At 42.6% G+C, this 16964-nt stretch overlaps 1 protein-coding gene, 1 long non-coding RNA gene and 1 other non-coding gene across 9 annotated transcripts in view; 1 reads left to right on the top strand and 2 right to left on the bottom strand.

Moving 5' to 3' along the window:
- Positions 1 to 16964, bottom strand: part of LOC122983374 (eukaryotic translation initiation factor 4 gamma 1-like) — a 41021-nt gene that overhangs the window by 9359 nt on the left and 14698 nt on the right. For 2 of the 7 annotated variants that reach the window (XM_044353082.1, XM_044353083.1), the window contains 11 exons: positions 11865 to 12004; positions 7110 to 7202; positions 6427 to 6517; positions 4209 to 5210; positions 3933 to 4021; positions 3531 to 3723; positions 3073 to 3153; positions 2306 to 2439; positions 1892 to 2017; positions 1365 to 1772; positions 199 to 345 (listed from right to left, as the gene is read on the bottom strand). In XM_044353082.1, coding sequence (XP_044209017.1) covers positions 199 to 345; positions 1365 to 1772; positions 1892 to 2017; positions 2306 to 2439; positions 3073 to 3153; positions 3531 to 3723; positions 3933 to 4021; positions 4209 to 5210; positions 6427 to 6517; positions 7110 to 7202; positions 11865 to 12004 — 2504 coding nt within the window. Of the gene's footprint in view, positions 1 to 198; positions 346 to 1364; positions 1773 to 1891; positions 2018 to 2305; positions 2440 to 3072; positions 3154 to 3530; positions 3724 to 3932; positions 4022 to 4208; positions 5211 to 6426; positions 6518 to 7109; positions 7203 to 8081; positions 8356 to 11864; positions 12005 to 15256; positions 15336 to 15770; positions 15922 to 16964 lie in introns of those variants that run through there. The other 5 variants (XM_044353084.1, XM_044353088.1, XM_044353085.1 and 2 more) reach the window with 4 other exon arrangements.
- On the bottom strand, positions 421 to 495 carry LOC122984785. Its single transcript, XR_006403998.1, has one exon. It is a non-coding gene; the product is annotated as a small nucleolar RNA SNORD66 (small nucleolar RNA).
- LOC122983377 lies at positions 13070 to 15301 on the top strand. Its single transcript, XR_006403663.1, has 3 exons — positions 13070 to 13153; positions 13215 to 13217; positions 15285 to 15301. It is a non-coding gene; the product is annotated as an uncharacterized LOC122983377 (long non-coding RNA).

The following is a 16964-nucleotide window of genomic DNA, read 5'->3' as shown; positions in this document are numbered from 1 at the left end:
GTGAAGTGGATGAAGAGGAGAAAATTTAAGAGGAAGGCAGGTTGGCTTACCACAAATTGTAATGTGAATATATGATTAGGAAATTCTAACATTGTGCCTTCCTCCCAAAATATACCCTCAAACTTCTAACCACAGACCAAACCTTCAACATGAATGTTTTTATTCAAAAAAGTACTATCTTATGAGGCAGTACTATACCCCTGCAGCAGCCTCCATCTCTTTCTGCTTCTTCTCGAAGATCTCGTCATCGTCCTTGTCCTTCTCAAACTCCTTCTGGCATCGGTTTAGTAGCAGCTTGCGGAAATTCACAGTGACTCCCGGCTTATCTGTGGTTTGGACTTTAAGCTGAAAAGAACAGAGAAAATGTGTATAAGCAAAGAGTTGGAAAAATCAGGGTGCAGGGTTATATAGTGTAAGTGGCTCCTCAGTTCCTCAATCCCGTCACTTAGATCAGTGGCCCAGACACGTGGCACTAAATTAAGGTTATCACTGGAGCCTGTCAGTGGTGTCTGTTTGCTACCCACAGTGACAAGACAGAAAAACCAACACCAACCATTTTATTCCTTCTTTTATCACCTGTCACCTTATTGCCCCCAGGTTATCTATTCAAAAAGATTTGTGAGGTGAAGACCTAATCTGAATTATAAATGAACCATAGAAACATGGTTTCTTCATTGAACCATTTTCCCTCATTCATACAGTTTTCTGCTCAATACCTAAGTCTGAATATCTCCATCAAAAACAAAATACAGGCTTAATTTAGAACATTTCAGAACATGACACTTATGTTCTTTCAGCAGCCTAAAGCTGTCATTTCCTTCAGTCCATGATGCTGGCAACATATCTGTGATTGGTCTAGATGTAGTACTGTAATCAATCAACTTTATCAAATACCCAGCTTTTATTACCTCGTGGTGAAGGACCCCAGCAGTGATAAGATTGAACAGGCTAGTTCTGATAATCAATCAGCCATACAAGAGATATAGCTGATTCAATTAGTGGGCATTTCTTGTGACCTAATGTGGCTATTATTCATGATGCAGAACTCAAGATGTTAAAACAGACAAACACAGATGATAACCGACCCAAAAAACACTTATTGCCCGGAGATCATAATTCACATTATTTTTTGAAACACAAACTATGTCAAATGTAAACTTTGGCTCGAGTGCATTTAGTCTCCATAAACCTTAAAATTATTTGTAGTTTGAAACATGATTATGTAGTGAGAAATACAATTTACTTACTTAGTTTGACATTTAACACACTATATCAAAGAAAATCTAAATCCCAACAGCCCAAAGTAAACATTCAGGTTTACTGTATTCTACACATATTCCTAGATTGTGTGTGGCATCACTTACCCCCATAAGGCAGCGGCACATGTTGGCATAGGCCACCGAAAAGTCTGGCTCGGAGATGGCCTTTTCAAAGGTGAGGTCTATGACTCCTTTCAACCTCTCCTCAGTGTCAATAGTCAGTTCCGTAACCTGTTTCATTAGCTGTTGAAACTTTTGGGGGGTCAGTTTGTTGAGGATGCTGCGAACCCGTTTAAACAGCTCCTGGGTCTTAATTTGCTCTGAATCCTCCCCTGACTCCTCTCCTGCGCGGTTGCGAACGGCTTTCTTCGCTGAAGGCTTCCATGCTTTCTCCGCCTTGTTCAGCTGCACGTCATCACTGAGTGACATGCTGGTGATGATTTTCCTAGGCTCTTTCCTCTGCATCTGCTGAGAGCGACGCGGACCGCCGACACCCATGCCCATACCTGGAGGCTGGGGAGATAGAGACGAGGGACAATTAGAGGACAGAACGATTTCAGCCAACATTGTTTAATTCCAGGGCTACGAGGAAGTGTGGAGCGCTGGATCACATTAACAAAATGTTAACTTACTGGTCCTCTGCCTCCTCCTCCCATGCCAGACCTGCCAAGGTTGGCGAAGGAGGGTGTGAAATCAGGGCCACAGTTCATCCCTGGTAGACGACTTGGGTCAAGTTGGCGCAGAGGGGTCTTATTAGCCTGAATGGAGAGACGGATGATCACGAAAAGTAAGTGAAACAAGATCTCAGACTCTTAAAGATGTGATGCTGCCATCATGTCTATCCATGTTTCTAGTGACAAGCTCTTCAATTACATCCCATCACTGTTCCTATGGTAATGAAAAACCTAGCAGAAATAAGTTACTGACTCACAGAATGGCAAACAAGAAGAAAATATTAACAGAGAAAAAAAAAAAAAAAAGATGTGCGCAATAGAATAGATTCACGACCAAATATATGGTCGTGTCTTAAGGGTGAGTGGCTGCACCTTGTCCAGGACAACATCACTGATGGCTGGTAGACCCTCGGGCTTGTTCATGCTGGCTGAGCTGAACTGGAAACCCAGAAGGAACTCCCTGTCATATTTCTTCTTCTCCTCCATGTTGATTGGCTTCCATTGTTCTGAAACAGGGATAAAAATAAAAATTATCAGAAAATGACGAGAATGTTCTGTTATTGAATACATCTCACAACACTTTCCCCTCAGTGTCAACTCAGTTAGAATCAAGCAAGAACACGTGTCAAAGAAAGCACTGCTCCTTCCCTACATGGCTGAGGAGTACTGCAGACTGGAGGAGAGTAAGGCCTCAGACCAAATCCGGCAATGTAGCAGCCATCCCATTCATTTGAATGGGGGCAGTGTGTTTATACTGCGGGAGTGGGAACCGCATAGGGCTCAGCAAAAAACTGCAGCGGCCATCCGGCAAAAAAAGTTGAACATGACTCAACTTTTGCCGGAGCACAACTCGACGTCATGCTACGTTGGCCAGTCACATACATCCAAGCGCACATTCCTGGTGGATTACTTTTTCATTGCTGTGTGCAACTGTGTACCTCAAGATCACTGAGACCAAAGTTATAAAATCTTGTCTGTTAGTTTTATAAACTGCTGTGCAGTGTTTTGGCTTCTGATGAGTCCTTAAATGCATTAATCTGTAACTCAAACTCGACTTCCTGGATTGTATTTCATTGTCTCACTGGTACCTAAAACAACACACCCCCACCACCGCAGACCCCAGCGCTGTAGTACAGTATTTGGTCTGATTGCAGCCTTATGATCCTGGGTCAGTATGTCTGTAGATAAATCAAAATGTCCACCAGGTGGCAGATACCAGGCTGAAAAATGAATGAAAAAAATGGACAGATGAATAAATTCAGAAAGAGCTGCTGAAATTATTAACTCTTTGCTTTCATTTTGAAGGCAGGATGTACCGTTCAGTTCTGTTTCTGCTGTTTGATTTTTTCAAAGTGTCACCTGTCACATCATCCTGTGGCATACTGTTCAAATATTACGTCTTGCAATTACATTACTCTCCTTTTCCACTGAACAGACCCACAATCATGCAAAATGCCTCTCCCTGATTTTCAGTCACGCAAACCAACCTCGTCACCTTGACATACCGCCAGCTCATGAATGTGAGAGAGATAAGGTCATTGTTCAAACTGAATTGCCAGTGTAAGGCACTGAAAGGTATCAAGGTTCAGAGACCCACCCTCTTTGTATTGGTACTTCTTGTCGGTGGCTGTCGGCGAGTGAGGATCTGGCTGGATGTTCTCGGCATCCAGCTTGTCTTCCTTGTCCTCCCAGGTCAGGTCTGCCTCCTCTGGGGCAGGAGGGGAAGCAGCAGGGGGCTGGGTCTCTGGTGCTGGGGCCGGTTCAGGTTCTGGTGGAGCCACTACCTGCTCCTGGAGGAAAATATGGGTAAAAATATCAGTAACACTGATGTCTCTTATCTCACTGGACTGTGATGATGAATGGTTGGTTCATATCACACTGAGTTAAGGAGTTTCTGTCCTTGCCAGTGTCACAGCATGTAGCAACCGCAGACTCATTAAAACAGGTAGGATGGCATGGAAATGAATGAATACATACATTAATGCACACACACACACACCTCTTTAAAGGCATCCAGAAGGTCTCCCACTGCCTCCTTTTTGTTCAGTTCCTTCATCTTCCTCTTTTTCTTTGGCACTGACACAGCAGCTACAGAGAAGAAGACAAACACAGTCAGCCACAGATAAATCCAAAAATATCTGACAAAAGAGTCTTGACAAAGTCGACGATGGAGACTTTAATTCTAAACCATAAGACATGATGCAAGGTTTATCACAACTTGCAGGAATTCGGGAGGAAACAAATCAAATACGTATATGAGTGGTAAGTGACTGACCTTGCATAGTAGTTTCTACAAGGGCAGGGGCGACCGTCTGGGGAGGAGGGGTGTCCTCCCTCTCCTCTGCTACAGGAGCAGGAGGAGTGGGAACTGTTTCTGGGGCGCTCTCAGCTATGGAAACCGCCTCTGCTGGAGATGGCGTCTCTTCCTTGGCGTCGGATTGGGGCACTGGGGTATCTTCCTTGACGTCCAGGTCGACTGGAGGAACTGTCTCTTGGACCTCGGGCTGGGGAGGTGCTGCCTGGGCGACTGGTTCTGCGGGAACCTCTTGGACAACAGGTGCGGATGCAGACTGGTCAACAGGTGCAGGTGTGGCTTGGATGTCCGGTGTAGGCGCTGCCTGAGTGATGGCTGTGGAGGTCTGTGTAACATCAGGCTCAGCTATGGGGCTATCATCACGTTCTGTCGTGCTGACAGCGGGGGCCTCTGGGTCTTGCGGGGCTGGCAGCGGCAGACCGTTGGGGAGGCGGAGCTCCTCGGGCTGTGCAATGGGAGACTCCAGAGGGGCCTCCAGGTGGCCGGGTGGCAACATGACCGACAACCTTTCTGGCTCCCCCTCCGCCACACCGTTAGAGGTGGAGGAAGGAGCGAGGGGTGTGTCCAAAGAGGCAGCTGCCTCCTCTGCTTTACTCTCCTCCTCTTTTACCTCCTCCTCCTTTGCCTCTGTGGCTTTCTTGTCTGTTTTGTCCTGTGCAGCAGAGGTGGGGACAGGGTCAGGGAGGGGTGCAGGGTAGGCAGGCACCTCAGGCGCTGATTGGGGAGGTGGAGTGGATTCCCTGGGAGGTGAGGGAGAATCCATCACGTCTGCAACAGCAGCGCTGGGTGCAAGGGTGGAAATAGTGTTGGGAGGGGTGTCCTCTGATTCTGCTTGTGATAGTAGAGGGGGTGCAGGGGGCTTAGTGTTCGTGTCAGAGGAGGAAGCCTCTGTGGGGATGGGGTCACCCTTAGTGAGTTCAGGGGTCTTTGACAGAGGAGGAGGCGAAGGTTTCCCTCTGTCATCTAAAGGGTCAAAAGTTAGAAAAGAAATTTTATTAAGATTGCTGACAATTCACTTATAGACCTGGAATCACATTCACAATACATCTAAGAGAGCTGTAGCTTCAAAAAGGCTGATTTAGGAGAAATAAAATATTATTTCTGTGTCAGACCAAACTTTTAAACCCCCTAATAGGAGTTAAATATTAACCGATTATCAGTTTTCTGATGTGCGTCCCAGCCCTCTTCTACATTCCCTTGCCACATACCTAATTCAAGACATCCACTTCCTGAAAAAAAAAAGCTGGAACTGAATCAGCTTTGATCACATTGTATCGGATAAACCATGAACAGTTAAAGTGGTTACTGGGGGCGATAAGTTTTGTGACACTGAGCTTTAAACCACAGTAAACAGCATTAAATGTGAGAGTATTTTGAGTAGAACTTCTTATGCAGTGATATTACCTGTGGATATAACCACAAGCTACACCAAACAACTTGGTTTTGTTGCTGCTGTATTACCTTTCATCAGCACATGTGGTTGATGGAAGCTACAATATACTTGATATTGTCCAGGTTTAACTCATGACTCCCCTATTGTCCAGAGGCTGCTGTGTGATATCACTTGGTCAGAGTATCTGTACCTGCAGGCTGTAATTCATAATACCTTTATAATCACATTATCTAATTATTACAGCATATAAACTCATGAAACATGGGCTTGTTTTATTAATTAGATTTGTTCCCTTGTTGACCAATTACCGCAGCAAGTAAGCTGTAAATTCATGAAACATCACACATAGCAACAGGATCATCCCCACCCATCCTCTTAGCAGTGAATTAAGAGAGGAATCCATCAGCTGGGAATATTTTAACATCAAAATAAGAAGCTTTGAGAATACTGCTCATGTAGTTGGATTTAAGACTTATGAAAAGCCAAAATTAGTATTAATATGTAAATGAGCTAACATATTTATTCTATATCAACCCAGATATGCAGCACAAAAGAACCTTTCAATACCTTTAATATGAAAACTGCATTATTTGTCTCTGTACGGGTATCTGTACACCAATAAAAAAGAAAAACTTTACTTGCAAGTGAGTAATTTCTTCTCCCAATTGCCTTGACTTTTGTATTCAGTACATTTCATGCTTATCAGCATAGTGGCTTAGTCAGTGCAGCCAGAGGAGGTGCCCTGGCTGAGACTGCGCTTATATCTTTGTGTGATGTGGCGCTCACCTGGTCTAACCAGTGCTGGTGTGGCTGCAGCTGTGACACTCTCACCGTTGGCCTGAGCCACTGCTGTACTTTCTGATCCAGATATGGCTGTCTGTTGGAAGACATACACACACAAAAAATGAGGTATGACCTTAATAGTGAGGACAACACTCTTTTCAGCCATGAGGTTTTCCACGTTAGCGTCTAGTCGATAAACTCAGCCACCTGTCAGAACTCCAAGAGCGAATCATATATCAGTTTGATTTTGACAGGTTGTAGTGCGACACATGAGATCCAGCAGCCTATAGGATTCCCCATGAATTATTAATATGGACAGCACAGGCGTATAAATTCTTTTAAACATATATGTAAGTGTTGTAATGAAGTAAGCAGACATCTAGACTTTAGAAACTACAAGAAAGAAAGACTTGATGCAAACAAGCATTGAACACATCTTGGTGAACCACTAAACCTAATTAACTGCATTTTTGGGTGTCTAAACTGAATTTTATGAGTGTTGGTAAATCACAGATGTTCACTCCAGTTGCATTTACCTAATCACAGTTCTGCAAGTTCTATATTTTTTGCAAGCAATGTAACTAGACTTTGAAATGGCTGTCTAAACTGTGAGTGTGACAGTAAAGTGTGTTAGCATGGCTGCTGTCTTAGCAGTGTTGGCATGGGATCGTATCATGATAGCTCACCTGTGGTGGGGTTGGGGTAGAGCCACTACGGCCCCCTGACATAATCTCCTCTGTAATGTCTCGACCTCCTTGGTTTGGGTCTCTTATTCTGATCTGTGGAGGAAAAGGAGGAGATCAGCTGTCATGTAAAGAAGTACGTGGAGCAAGTGAGGACAGAAAGGACAGAGAAAATAATCTTTGTGTGATAGAAAAACTTGTAGGATAAAATAAAACAGGTTGAAGAAGAGGAAGGAGAAAGGTTAATGTTCCAGGGTGAGGACAGCTGTATTGAAGAGAAAAGTTGCCTTCCCATGATGCAACACCTACAGTCGTCAGCCCTTTCTGCATCCTCCCCTCTCGCTACGACTCGCTAGCTGCCTCTCATTCAATGAAAGCTACATTTCTCACATTCTGAACACGGAGGCACACCAAATCCAAACACTAACTGCCATGCAAATTCCTACGCCGCACAACTGAACGTGTTTCAGCCTCTCAGTCACCAGTAAATCCGTCTGACTGACTGTGAATCAAGTTAACCAGCTTTAAACCAAATTGTCAACCGAATTCCACGGCTGGCTTAGGTTGTTGTGAAAATGCCTGACACTCATGCAGGCAAAGCACAATCAGACTTGACAACAGATAACTTTCCTGTGTACACACATAACACTGCTCTGCTGCTGTAAAGAAGGGAGAAAACAAGAGTGAAAATCTGATCACTCATTCACAAGGAGTGCCCCATACATTGCAAACACGTGTTTTCTATTCAGCACTCTTTTTTTTTTTCTCTCACTCATACTCTTATATACTTACAGTAGGAAGCTAGAGCTGTCATGAAACTGGTACAAACCAGAATGCTGCTAAATAAAGTGACGCACACAGTCACTGGACTTGGATTAAACTGTAAAAGTTCACACAGAGCTCATACAACGCTGTTGCTTCTCTGTCTACTTTTGACTTTAAGAACAATATTTGCTTGCAGCTACTGAACTTTACCTGGTTCAGTCCGTTGGCAGCTACTCTCCTGGAGCATTATACAAACCCTAGTGGGCCTCTCTCATCCTGGGGCTGGAGTAGTCGTCCCAGCGGGCTCGGGGCTGGACTTTAAACCCCACAAAGCAGAACGGTAGGTGGACGTAGCCAGCGTATTTTTACCTCAGTTTAACTGACACACATCCAGGCTGAGGTAGAGAGCTACACGCCGGCGGAACAGGACAGAGCAGGGCTGGGCCTGACTGTCAGTAAGCTAGCTAGCAACTTGACTCACTCTCTCCCTCTCTCATACGCTGAACAGAACAGGGAGGAGGGAAAAAAAGGATAAAGTGACTGGCCTTGTAAAGCTATGGTATTGGAATGCGCCCCCCCCACCCCCGCCCACAGAAACTAACAGACAGTTAAAGGGGCCGGAGAGGGAAGGAGGGGCAGGGTAGGGGGGGAATGGGAGGGTTTCCAGGGGAGAAAAAAAAGTTATCGTTATCAAATGAGCTTCAGCTAGCAGAAGTAACTCCCCCTCGTCCTCATTCTCTCTCTCTGCTCTGTCATCCTGCACACTCAAGTCGCTCTTCAGATTTTTTTTTTTTTTTCAAGCTCACCCCTTCTGAGAGCAAAAGGAAACCAGCACAGGAGGAGGGGAGGTGGGGGGGGGGGGGCACAGCAGCAGAGGAAGGCTGCCTGGTTAGCCCTTCCGGCTCAGAAGGGGGAGGAGACCAGTGGCCACGTGGAGCTGAGCTATGTGCTGACATGTCCTTCACCCCCCTCCCCTCTGGCTTTTCTCTTTGACACACAGCGAGAGGGAGAGCAAGGGACTATGAAAGTAGGGAAAAAAAGGAAAATTGCATGTCACCAGGTAGATGGTGGCAGTTGTGAAACACCCATCTCCAAAACATGACTGTTACAAGACAGAAAATACTCATTTTAAAATGAAGAAAGTTCAGACACACACAAAAGTTGTGCACCTTTATGTACTTGGAAAAAAAAATTTCAGTTCAACACACACATTTCTGTAAATGGAAGGTTTGCTTCTGCTGAGGTGTCATTTAGAGGACACTAAATCTCTACCTGCTCTCTTTAAATGCATCACTCTCAAAAACCAAGAATGCAAAGCTTGTGGTGAGCTTATGCACACGCAACTGTCTCATGTCTGAAGCACTAACATCACTCACTCAATCAGATTTGTGCTGTAATTTCTCCGATGACCCACATGAGAAAGGGCCAAAGTCCATCCCAAGCGACCACAGTCACTGATAAGCAGCCAAGTTCCCCAGTGAGAGGAACCCAGACATCACGCAAGTCTCATGGCAAAAGACCCGAGCTTCATGCTAACAGCAATCTTAGTCAAATCAAGACTAGTGATACATGAATGGATTCATACAACACTAAGCTTTAACGTATAAACGGTTTTATATAGGAATACAAAGTAAAAATGATGCCGTCATTTTTTCAACACAACATATATTTAAGTTTAAACAAAGGAAGACAAACAGAGAGAAATGTTTAAGTGAAACAAACTTTGGTCAGTCAGGCAAAAAATTAACCACAAACCAACACAACCTGATGAAAAATTCAAACCAGACATCTAGTTTCAAGACACTGACAGCTGATGAACGTAGCAAGAGGAAAAACCATGCAAATACAGTCCCCAAATACTGTAATCCTATTCACATGCAGTATCTCTGCTTTGTGCCTCTCATGTAATCATCAGTTTTACATGAAGCTTTAGTACCTGATGACTCAGCACATATGCCAATGTTTTCCTGAAAGAAAACACTGTTACTCTAACATACACTCTTCTACATATGTCAATATAATAAAATACTAGAAAAAATAGATAAATGACGCTGATAATAAAACAGTCCCAGTTTTAGTTCTGGTGATGCATTATACATGATGATCAAGGAGATTCAGTGTGTCACTTTCTCCTGCAGTCTTTGGACTGGAATGTAACCAAGACTGCAGAAGTCTCAAATGTAAAAACGAGGATTACTGAGAGGCACAAACTGGGGCTACAGTTCACAGCGAGCTACCACATACCAGGCGAGGGCCATCTTAGAGAGGAGAGGAAACACTAGACATACTGTAGAACTGGAGAATATGTCTTACAGCAGCTTAGTCTTACAGCACACCAAGTTAAGGTCAAGATGACAACTATCTATTTCACTCAGTAAACTGAACTCCATGTCCAGACTCAAGAATGAGTCTAGAATCATCTTTAGAGAGATTGCAACACACCTTTTAGCTAAGCTATATTATCTGAAAACCATTGGGTTGTTTGATTGCTATGGAAAACGGTATTAATCTAATATCAGATGACTGTAATGTAACAACAAAACATTCATTTTTCACATTTTACCTACACTGACTCCAATCAACTTCTTTCTCTCTCAAGTCGCAGCACTCAGAAAATCATACATGTGTCCTATTTGGTAACATGGATACATGTTGGCTATCATTAGTTTTGAATTGTTAGTTTTGAATCTTTATTGTGAATCTAGAAAGGTGCTACATAAATAATTTTTACTTACTTCTGCTTCTTGAATGAATCCCATCATACATTTTGGCCAGTTTATGTAAAGACTTAGTATTAATTTCTCTGTCCCTAAAAATGTTTAAGGAATATTGTTCAAAATACACAACTTTATAAATAACTATAAACCCTCCTGTGAGAGGAAATAATGGTGAAGTTTGTTTGAATACCATATGGTCAGTTAACTCGTGCAGCACTGTGCCAGCCTTCTCTAAAACAACAGAAGTTGACATCTGTTCTGTTTGGAGCTCTCATTAATTCATTTAGTGAAAGCAGATTGTACAGTATAGTACATACAGGTTCTGAAGTCAAACAATTGTGCATCTAGAAGTCCAGTTTTTTTTAATCTCAGTTAAATTGCCCCCATACACAAAACTGTATGTTGATCTTGAATAAAAGACATGTTGCCTTCATGTGCTCCTTTGAGTTCCCACTTCCCAGGTGGAATTCATAAGTATGGTATGTGTCAGCTTCAAGCATTTTTTACTTGGATATAACAAAAGTAGCTGGTGAGCATGGTATTGGGTTCCATAACAGAATGATGGGAATATTTGCATCAATTTTGTAATTGATATTTCAGTTAAGTGCCTTAGCTAGTGGCCTCTCTTCATATTTTAGAGGAAGGCTGACATGCAGCTATAGCTGTGCGACGTAGAGAACGACAAAATGTAGACAAACTTCAACTGTGTTAAGACTGGCTTGAGGGCGAGTTGTCAATAGCTGTATTCAGAAAGAATACTTTATAACACACATCCTAAATTTATCTTCTATACTCCTCACTGTTCAGGTGATTGTGCAAGTTGTAGCAAACAGATAAGGGTGAGCATTATCACAAAATACAGTACACAGCAGTTACCAAACTTTTTTCCATCATTCAAGAGCCAAAAATGTTGCTCTTAGTCTGCAATATGACTGAGATGTATGTGCAGATAGGTCTAACATTATCATAGGAACCTTGACTTTATCTCACTGTAGCTGTTTGAGGCTGAAATGTTCTTATGAGTACAGACACAGATGTGATGTATTCAGATGGAATTAACATAAAATAATAGTACAAGTTTAAATACCTGACCTGCCCTGATAAACAGATCTTGTTCAAATAGGGTTGATAAGAAAATTTCCATTTTAGGGGAACATTTGTTTAACACCACTAGTGGTTGATTCTCATCAGCAGGTAATATGGAAACTCTGAAGCAGATATGAATTCTCAAAGCCACACTGTCCTGTGTTCAATTAGGTAGAATAGTGAATAGTACCTGTTTACGTTCCCGTTTGGTGGGGATGTGTTGGGGAGGCTGAGGTGGCGGTTGCTGCTGTTGAGGGGCAGGATTCATAATGACGGGTGCTGCCTGCACCGAGGGAGTGAACTGAGGCTGGGCAGGATAGTAGGCCCCTGCTGTGGATCAGACAGAGAGAAGAATGTAAACCAACACACACTGGCTTAATCCTATATCCATAACTTGACACAAACAGTCTGATGCACACAGACACACACATTAGCTAAACAGCATATAGCCTGTGTTTACACAATGAGGGCCAACATCACCCCCTCCTGTGAGGCTAAGTTGAGGCAGTTAGCAAAGCTGCATCACAAAGTTGTGAAGGTTTTATTTCTTGTGGATTTGCAGTGCAACAGCTGCAGTTTTATGTTCATGGTAAAGTTATAATGTCACAACAGTGAGGTAATTGCACTTTTTTAAGTACTTAAGTCCTCTCACTGCCAACTGAGGATGTGTTAGACTTAAATTTACATTTTAGGAATCTATTTAATGCTCTAGTAAAGAACAATGTACAAGCAGAGTACACACACCTAAATTAAACTTCAATTCCTAGCTTACAAAAGTAATCAGTGGCAAGTTTAGGCTTTAGTGTCCTGATAATATTCCTATGACCAGTGTAGCATCTTTCAGAGAGAGATGGAAATGTTTGAATGAGAGCTTTTGAGAGCTTAGCTCTTTGCTAAATATGGACAGGCTACTCTCAAAGAATGAAGCTTATGATGAATGAGTAAATGAATTAGCAAATAAATTAATTAATACAAGGTAAAAAACTTATAAGAATAATCTACCTACTAAAGGAAGAAATCTCTGTATGTCTGTCTGTATGTATGTCCTTCGTGTATCTCTTAAATCGTTCATCTGACTGACTCCACACTTGGTGGATGTATGGCTGGGGACCCCACGGAGTGCAGTGTCGAATTTAGAGCAATTTGGACACGTGATATGTTAAATATTAATAAACTCTGAATAAACCAGCGATCAGCAAGCCGCTCTGCTCTGTGCAGGGGCAGGATGGAGCTTCAGGGCTCTGCTGACTGACTCCAGCATGTCAGGGAGAAACCAGAGACGAGGTGTGACACGAGTCAGAGAAAAGTACTCTAAAGAGAGAAAAGTAGACAGCGAAAATCAAGAATTGACACTCTTAACCCGTGTCTAGACGGAAAGCTATCATTAGCAGCATGTTTAGCTGATCATCAGCAGCAGTGAGTGACTACACAGGAGGCGTTCAGGTACATTGTTGAGCATAGGTCACCCGCATTTTGGAAGTGCTGAGAGCCCAATACATAATTACTGTAGTTATGCGTGTAAAACGAAGGAAATACACAGGCAGTTCAAAACCAGTTTGTCTGATATGTTCTGAGATCGTGAAGCATCACAAAAGACAAAGCACAAATCTTTGGAGCAAACATAGCCACTCAAACCGAAGGCACAGAAAATAGGAATGATCTAAGAGCCCAATATGATTAATCCACTTTATTTTAGGATGCACATTATTTTATTTTTAAATGCAGCCCTTATTTACTTGAAATGAGAAAAGAACATTTATTTACTATTAGAGTAGCCTACCTATTATTTATATCTGTGTATAAAAGAATGTTTCTTTCACGTTGTTGGCATGTGTACTCATTCACTCCTCAAATCAACTGTATTAATTTTTCTATGTCTTTAAGTGGCAGCCAGAGGCCAAGCAACTGCTCCCAACAGATACATTTTGAACAGGCACTATACTAGTAATTAAGAATAATTGAAACGGATATACATATACAGATACGGATACAGATATTCAGACCAATTAATCACATTAGTTTGAGGAAATACACTTTTGTGTATGAGTGCTAAAACTTAAGTGAATAAACAGCAAAGGTTATGTGCTGCACTATTTCTTGGCCAAGCACAGACACTTAATAGAGTCTCCGCAAGTTGCCTGGCAACCTCAGCAATCAGGTTAGCTTAGCACATGGACTAGAAGGGGAAACAGCTAGCCATTCCAGAGGTTAAAAAAATCCACTTACCAGCACCTCTAAAGCTCACTAATTAATATGTAATATGTCTTGTTTCTTTAATCTGTATAAAACCATACAGTATGTTGAAATCCAATATTGGTTGGAAAATTGACTGAATTAGTTTTCAGTGGTTTTGCAACTTTTTTCAACTATTTCTTGGCCAGGTGCAGTGACTTCCTGGAGTCCTGTTGACATCGTGAGGTTGCCAGGCAACTAGCGACTCTAGAAAGTCGCTGTGCTTAGCCAAGAAATAGTGCAAAACATAACCCCCATTAAAAATCACAACTTGCTGTTATTACACTTCGGTTTTGATACAGATTAAATAAACAAACTATAACAAGTAAATTAGTGAGCTTGAGAGGTTCTGGATAGTGGATTTTGTTGGCAGCAGCTTCATATTTACCATGCAGACAATGACAGTGGTATCAATCTTCTCATGTACCTCTTAACAAAAAGCAAATAAGCAAATTTCCACAAAGGTTTTGTAATCATATTCTTATCCCATGCTAAGAGTATTATTTACTGGTATTCTTAACAATGTGAAACATGATGTTGTTGCTGTAATTGGCCAGCCTGTTATGACATTTCCAGTCAAATAAAGCCTTGCATTAAGCATCTACAACTGTGCAGCTGTTTTCCTGCTGGTACTTGCAGCTTTCAGTCAGATACAAGATGATTTTTTGTTTCGCTTCACTGGAGCAAAGTTGAGTACTTGTGTGTTGTTGCAGCCCTCTAGGTAATGTAATCATACATCAGGTGACTATAATTAAACTTCTTGAAAAATTACCAAAAACACAAATTGCACATGTATTTTCTACCACTTCCTTTTCTTATTGCTCCTCCCTCTGAACATTACTGCAGTGGAGTAATACAACCTGCAACCAACACCTTGTTCTCAATCACAGTTAATTACAGCAACTAGTGGAAATCCACATCATTGCCTCAAATCTGTATGTCTTTCTACTGACTTTGAATGCTTTTGTGCTATCTCAACATCTCACTTCTTGTTGTGTCTGACTCTGAATGCATCAGTTACCAAAAGGAGACATAGCGCCTTGAAAGCCCTATGCAGGTAGGCCTTCAGACCATGACACAGCAGTCTCTCCCTCTGTCCTGCACTGCATTGGGGTCCCTTATTTCTTAAGGCCATGGATATTGATCATGTTCACAAATTTATCAAGATAACTCCCGCCAACGTGACCAAGGAAAAAAACGTTCAAACAATCTCTATTAGCTTACCCGGTCAATAATGTCAACAAGACATGTACAGTACCAGTCAAAAGTTTGGACACACTTTCTCATACAAGGGAATGGGAAAGTGTGTCCAAACTTTTGACTGGAACTGTAGCTCTTCAGTGATATTACCTGGTCTTCTAACTGGCCTCAGTTACAGCTCAGAAACAAAAACACCCTCTCTCTGTCACACTCAGATGCAAAGACTGAGGTAAAAAAAAAAAAAAAAAAAAAAAAAAAAAAAAATCCTCAGATTGAAGAGGCCTCTCTTTCAGCCTGGCGGTGGCTAGCTCTCACTCTGCCTCTCTCCCCCTCTGCATGCATTTCAGTCTAACTCACATTACTGAGTCTGCATTGTTGACCAGGAGCAGCACAGCCTAAATATAGTCAAAAACCCACACCGGCTGGGGGAAGAGTGCACGCAAGAGGGAGAGGGAGGGAAGACAGAAAGAGAGAAGGACAGAGAGAGGGAGAAGGGGAGCATGTTCGAAACCAGAAAGCCAGAATGAGACTTTTATTGGACAACGTCCCAATACTGTAAATAAGAGGCTTGAGATATGACTCACAAAGTACAGGAGAATGAGAGAGCAATGGTAAGAGGAGGGGAGGGGGCTGCAAAAAGACACACAGTCTAGACAACACCTACCCTGAGAGTCCTCCTGTTCTTGAGACCCACGATTCCCCATGCTGAATGCCTGCTGAATGCAAAATTGCGTCTGGACAGTAAAATGGAGAGGGGGCTTCTCTTCAAACCCCCTCTCTTACTTCTTCCTGTCCTCTCTACAGGTGCCCTCTCAGAATGACTCCTTTTAATGCTAAGCCCTCCTTCTTCCAGCGTGTCTTCGTTTTGCTCCTCCCTCTGACCTTCCTGATTCCTCCCTGCCTTTCACTTTTTTTTCACCTCCCTCCCTTTCCCCCTCCCTTTGTGCTGGCAGGCAAACTAAACTGTTAGTGGATGTTCAGACCAAAAGCAGCCCTGCGTTAAAACAACGCAAGAGTCTGTGTGAGTGGGGGTGTGTTCTTTTTTCCAGGTACCAGTGAGACATGAAATAGGATCCAGAAAGTCCAGTTTGAGTAATAGATTTATGAAGGCTATAAGACACCAAAACACGGTACAGCAGTTTATAATCATCTGATGTAAGATTTTTCAACACTGGGCCCTGTTTTCCAGAAGCATCTCAAGGCTAAAACCATTTTATTCCCATTGTAAGTCTATGTGCTGAAATCATCCTAGTACTTTTGGAAAGTCAGAATGGCAAATATTTCATCTTTCGCAGTGAAGATTGAGAGATTAACAGTACAGTTTTCACATTACAAAGTAATCGTGCATGTATTTAACTGGCCAACACAGTGGCATGCTGGAGGACATTGTGTTGTAGTTTGGTAAAAGTTGAGCCAGGTTCAACTTTTTCTACAACCCAGTGTTTTTTTTTTTTACTGAACCCTCTGCGTTGGCATGCAGGCCCTAGGTAAGTGATCTGATCTGTGCTGGCAAAGACATCACAGCCTACTACAAAGCGAGTGGAGGCTGTTCCTATAAAATGAGTTAAGCAAATCATACAACTTGGGGGGGGTGGGAGTCTTAAAAATATCCTGTCACCATGCTCTGTCAAAACACCACAATGTATGTGTATGTTTACCTGACTGCTAGAAAACATCTCAGAGAGACTGTACCACTTAGAGGACTGGGGGGGGAGGGATGATATTCTGGGGTCATTTTTCTATTTGGAATTTTATGCAGATCCTGAAGGCAAAGGCTCATTATTGCCTCTGTGACATTGTGGATACCTACAACAGCCCTGAATGTCTCTGCAGCACTGCACTCTCAGAGCACATATAA

This window comes from Thunnus albacares, chromosome 6 (genome assembly GCF_914725855.1).
Source record: "Thunnus albacares chromosome 6, fThuAlb1.1, whole genome shotgun sequence".
NCBI classification, from domain to species: Eukaryota; Metazoa; Chordata; class Actinopteri; order Scombriformes; family Scombridae; genus Thunnus; species Thunnus albacares.
Note: the sequence above shows the minus strand (reverse complement) of the source record. Positions and strands in the feature narration are given on the sequence as shown.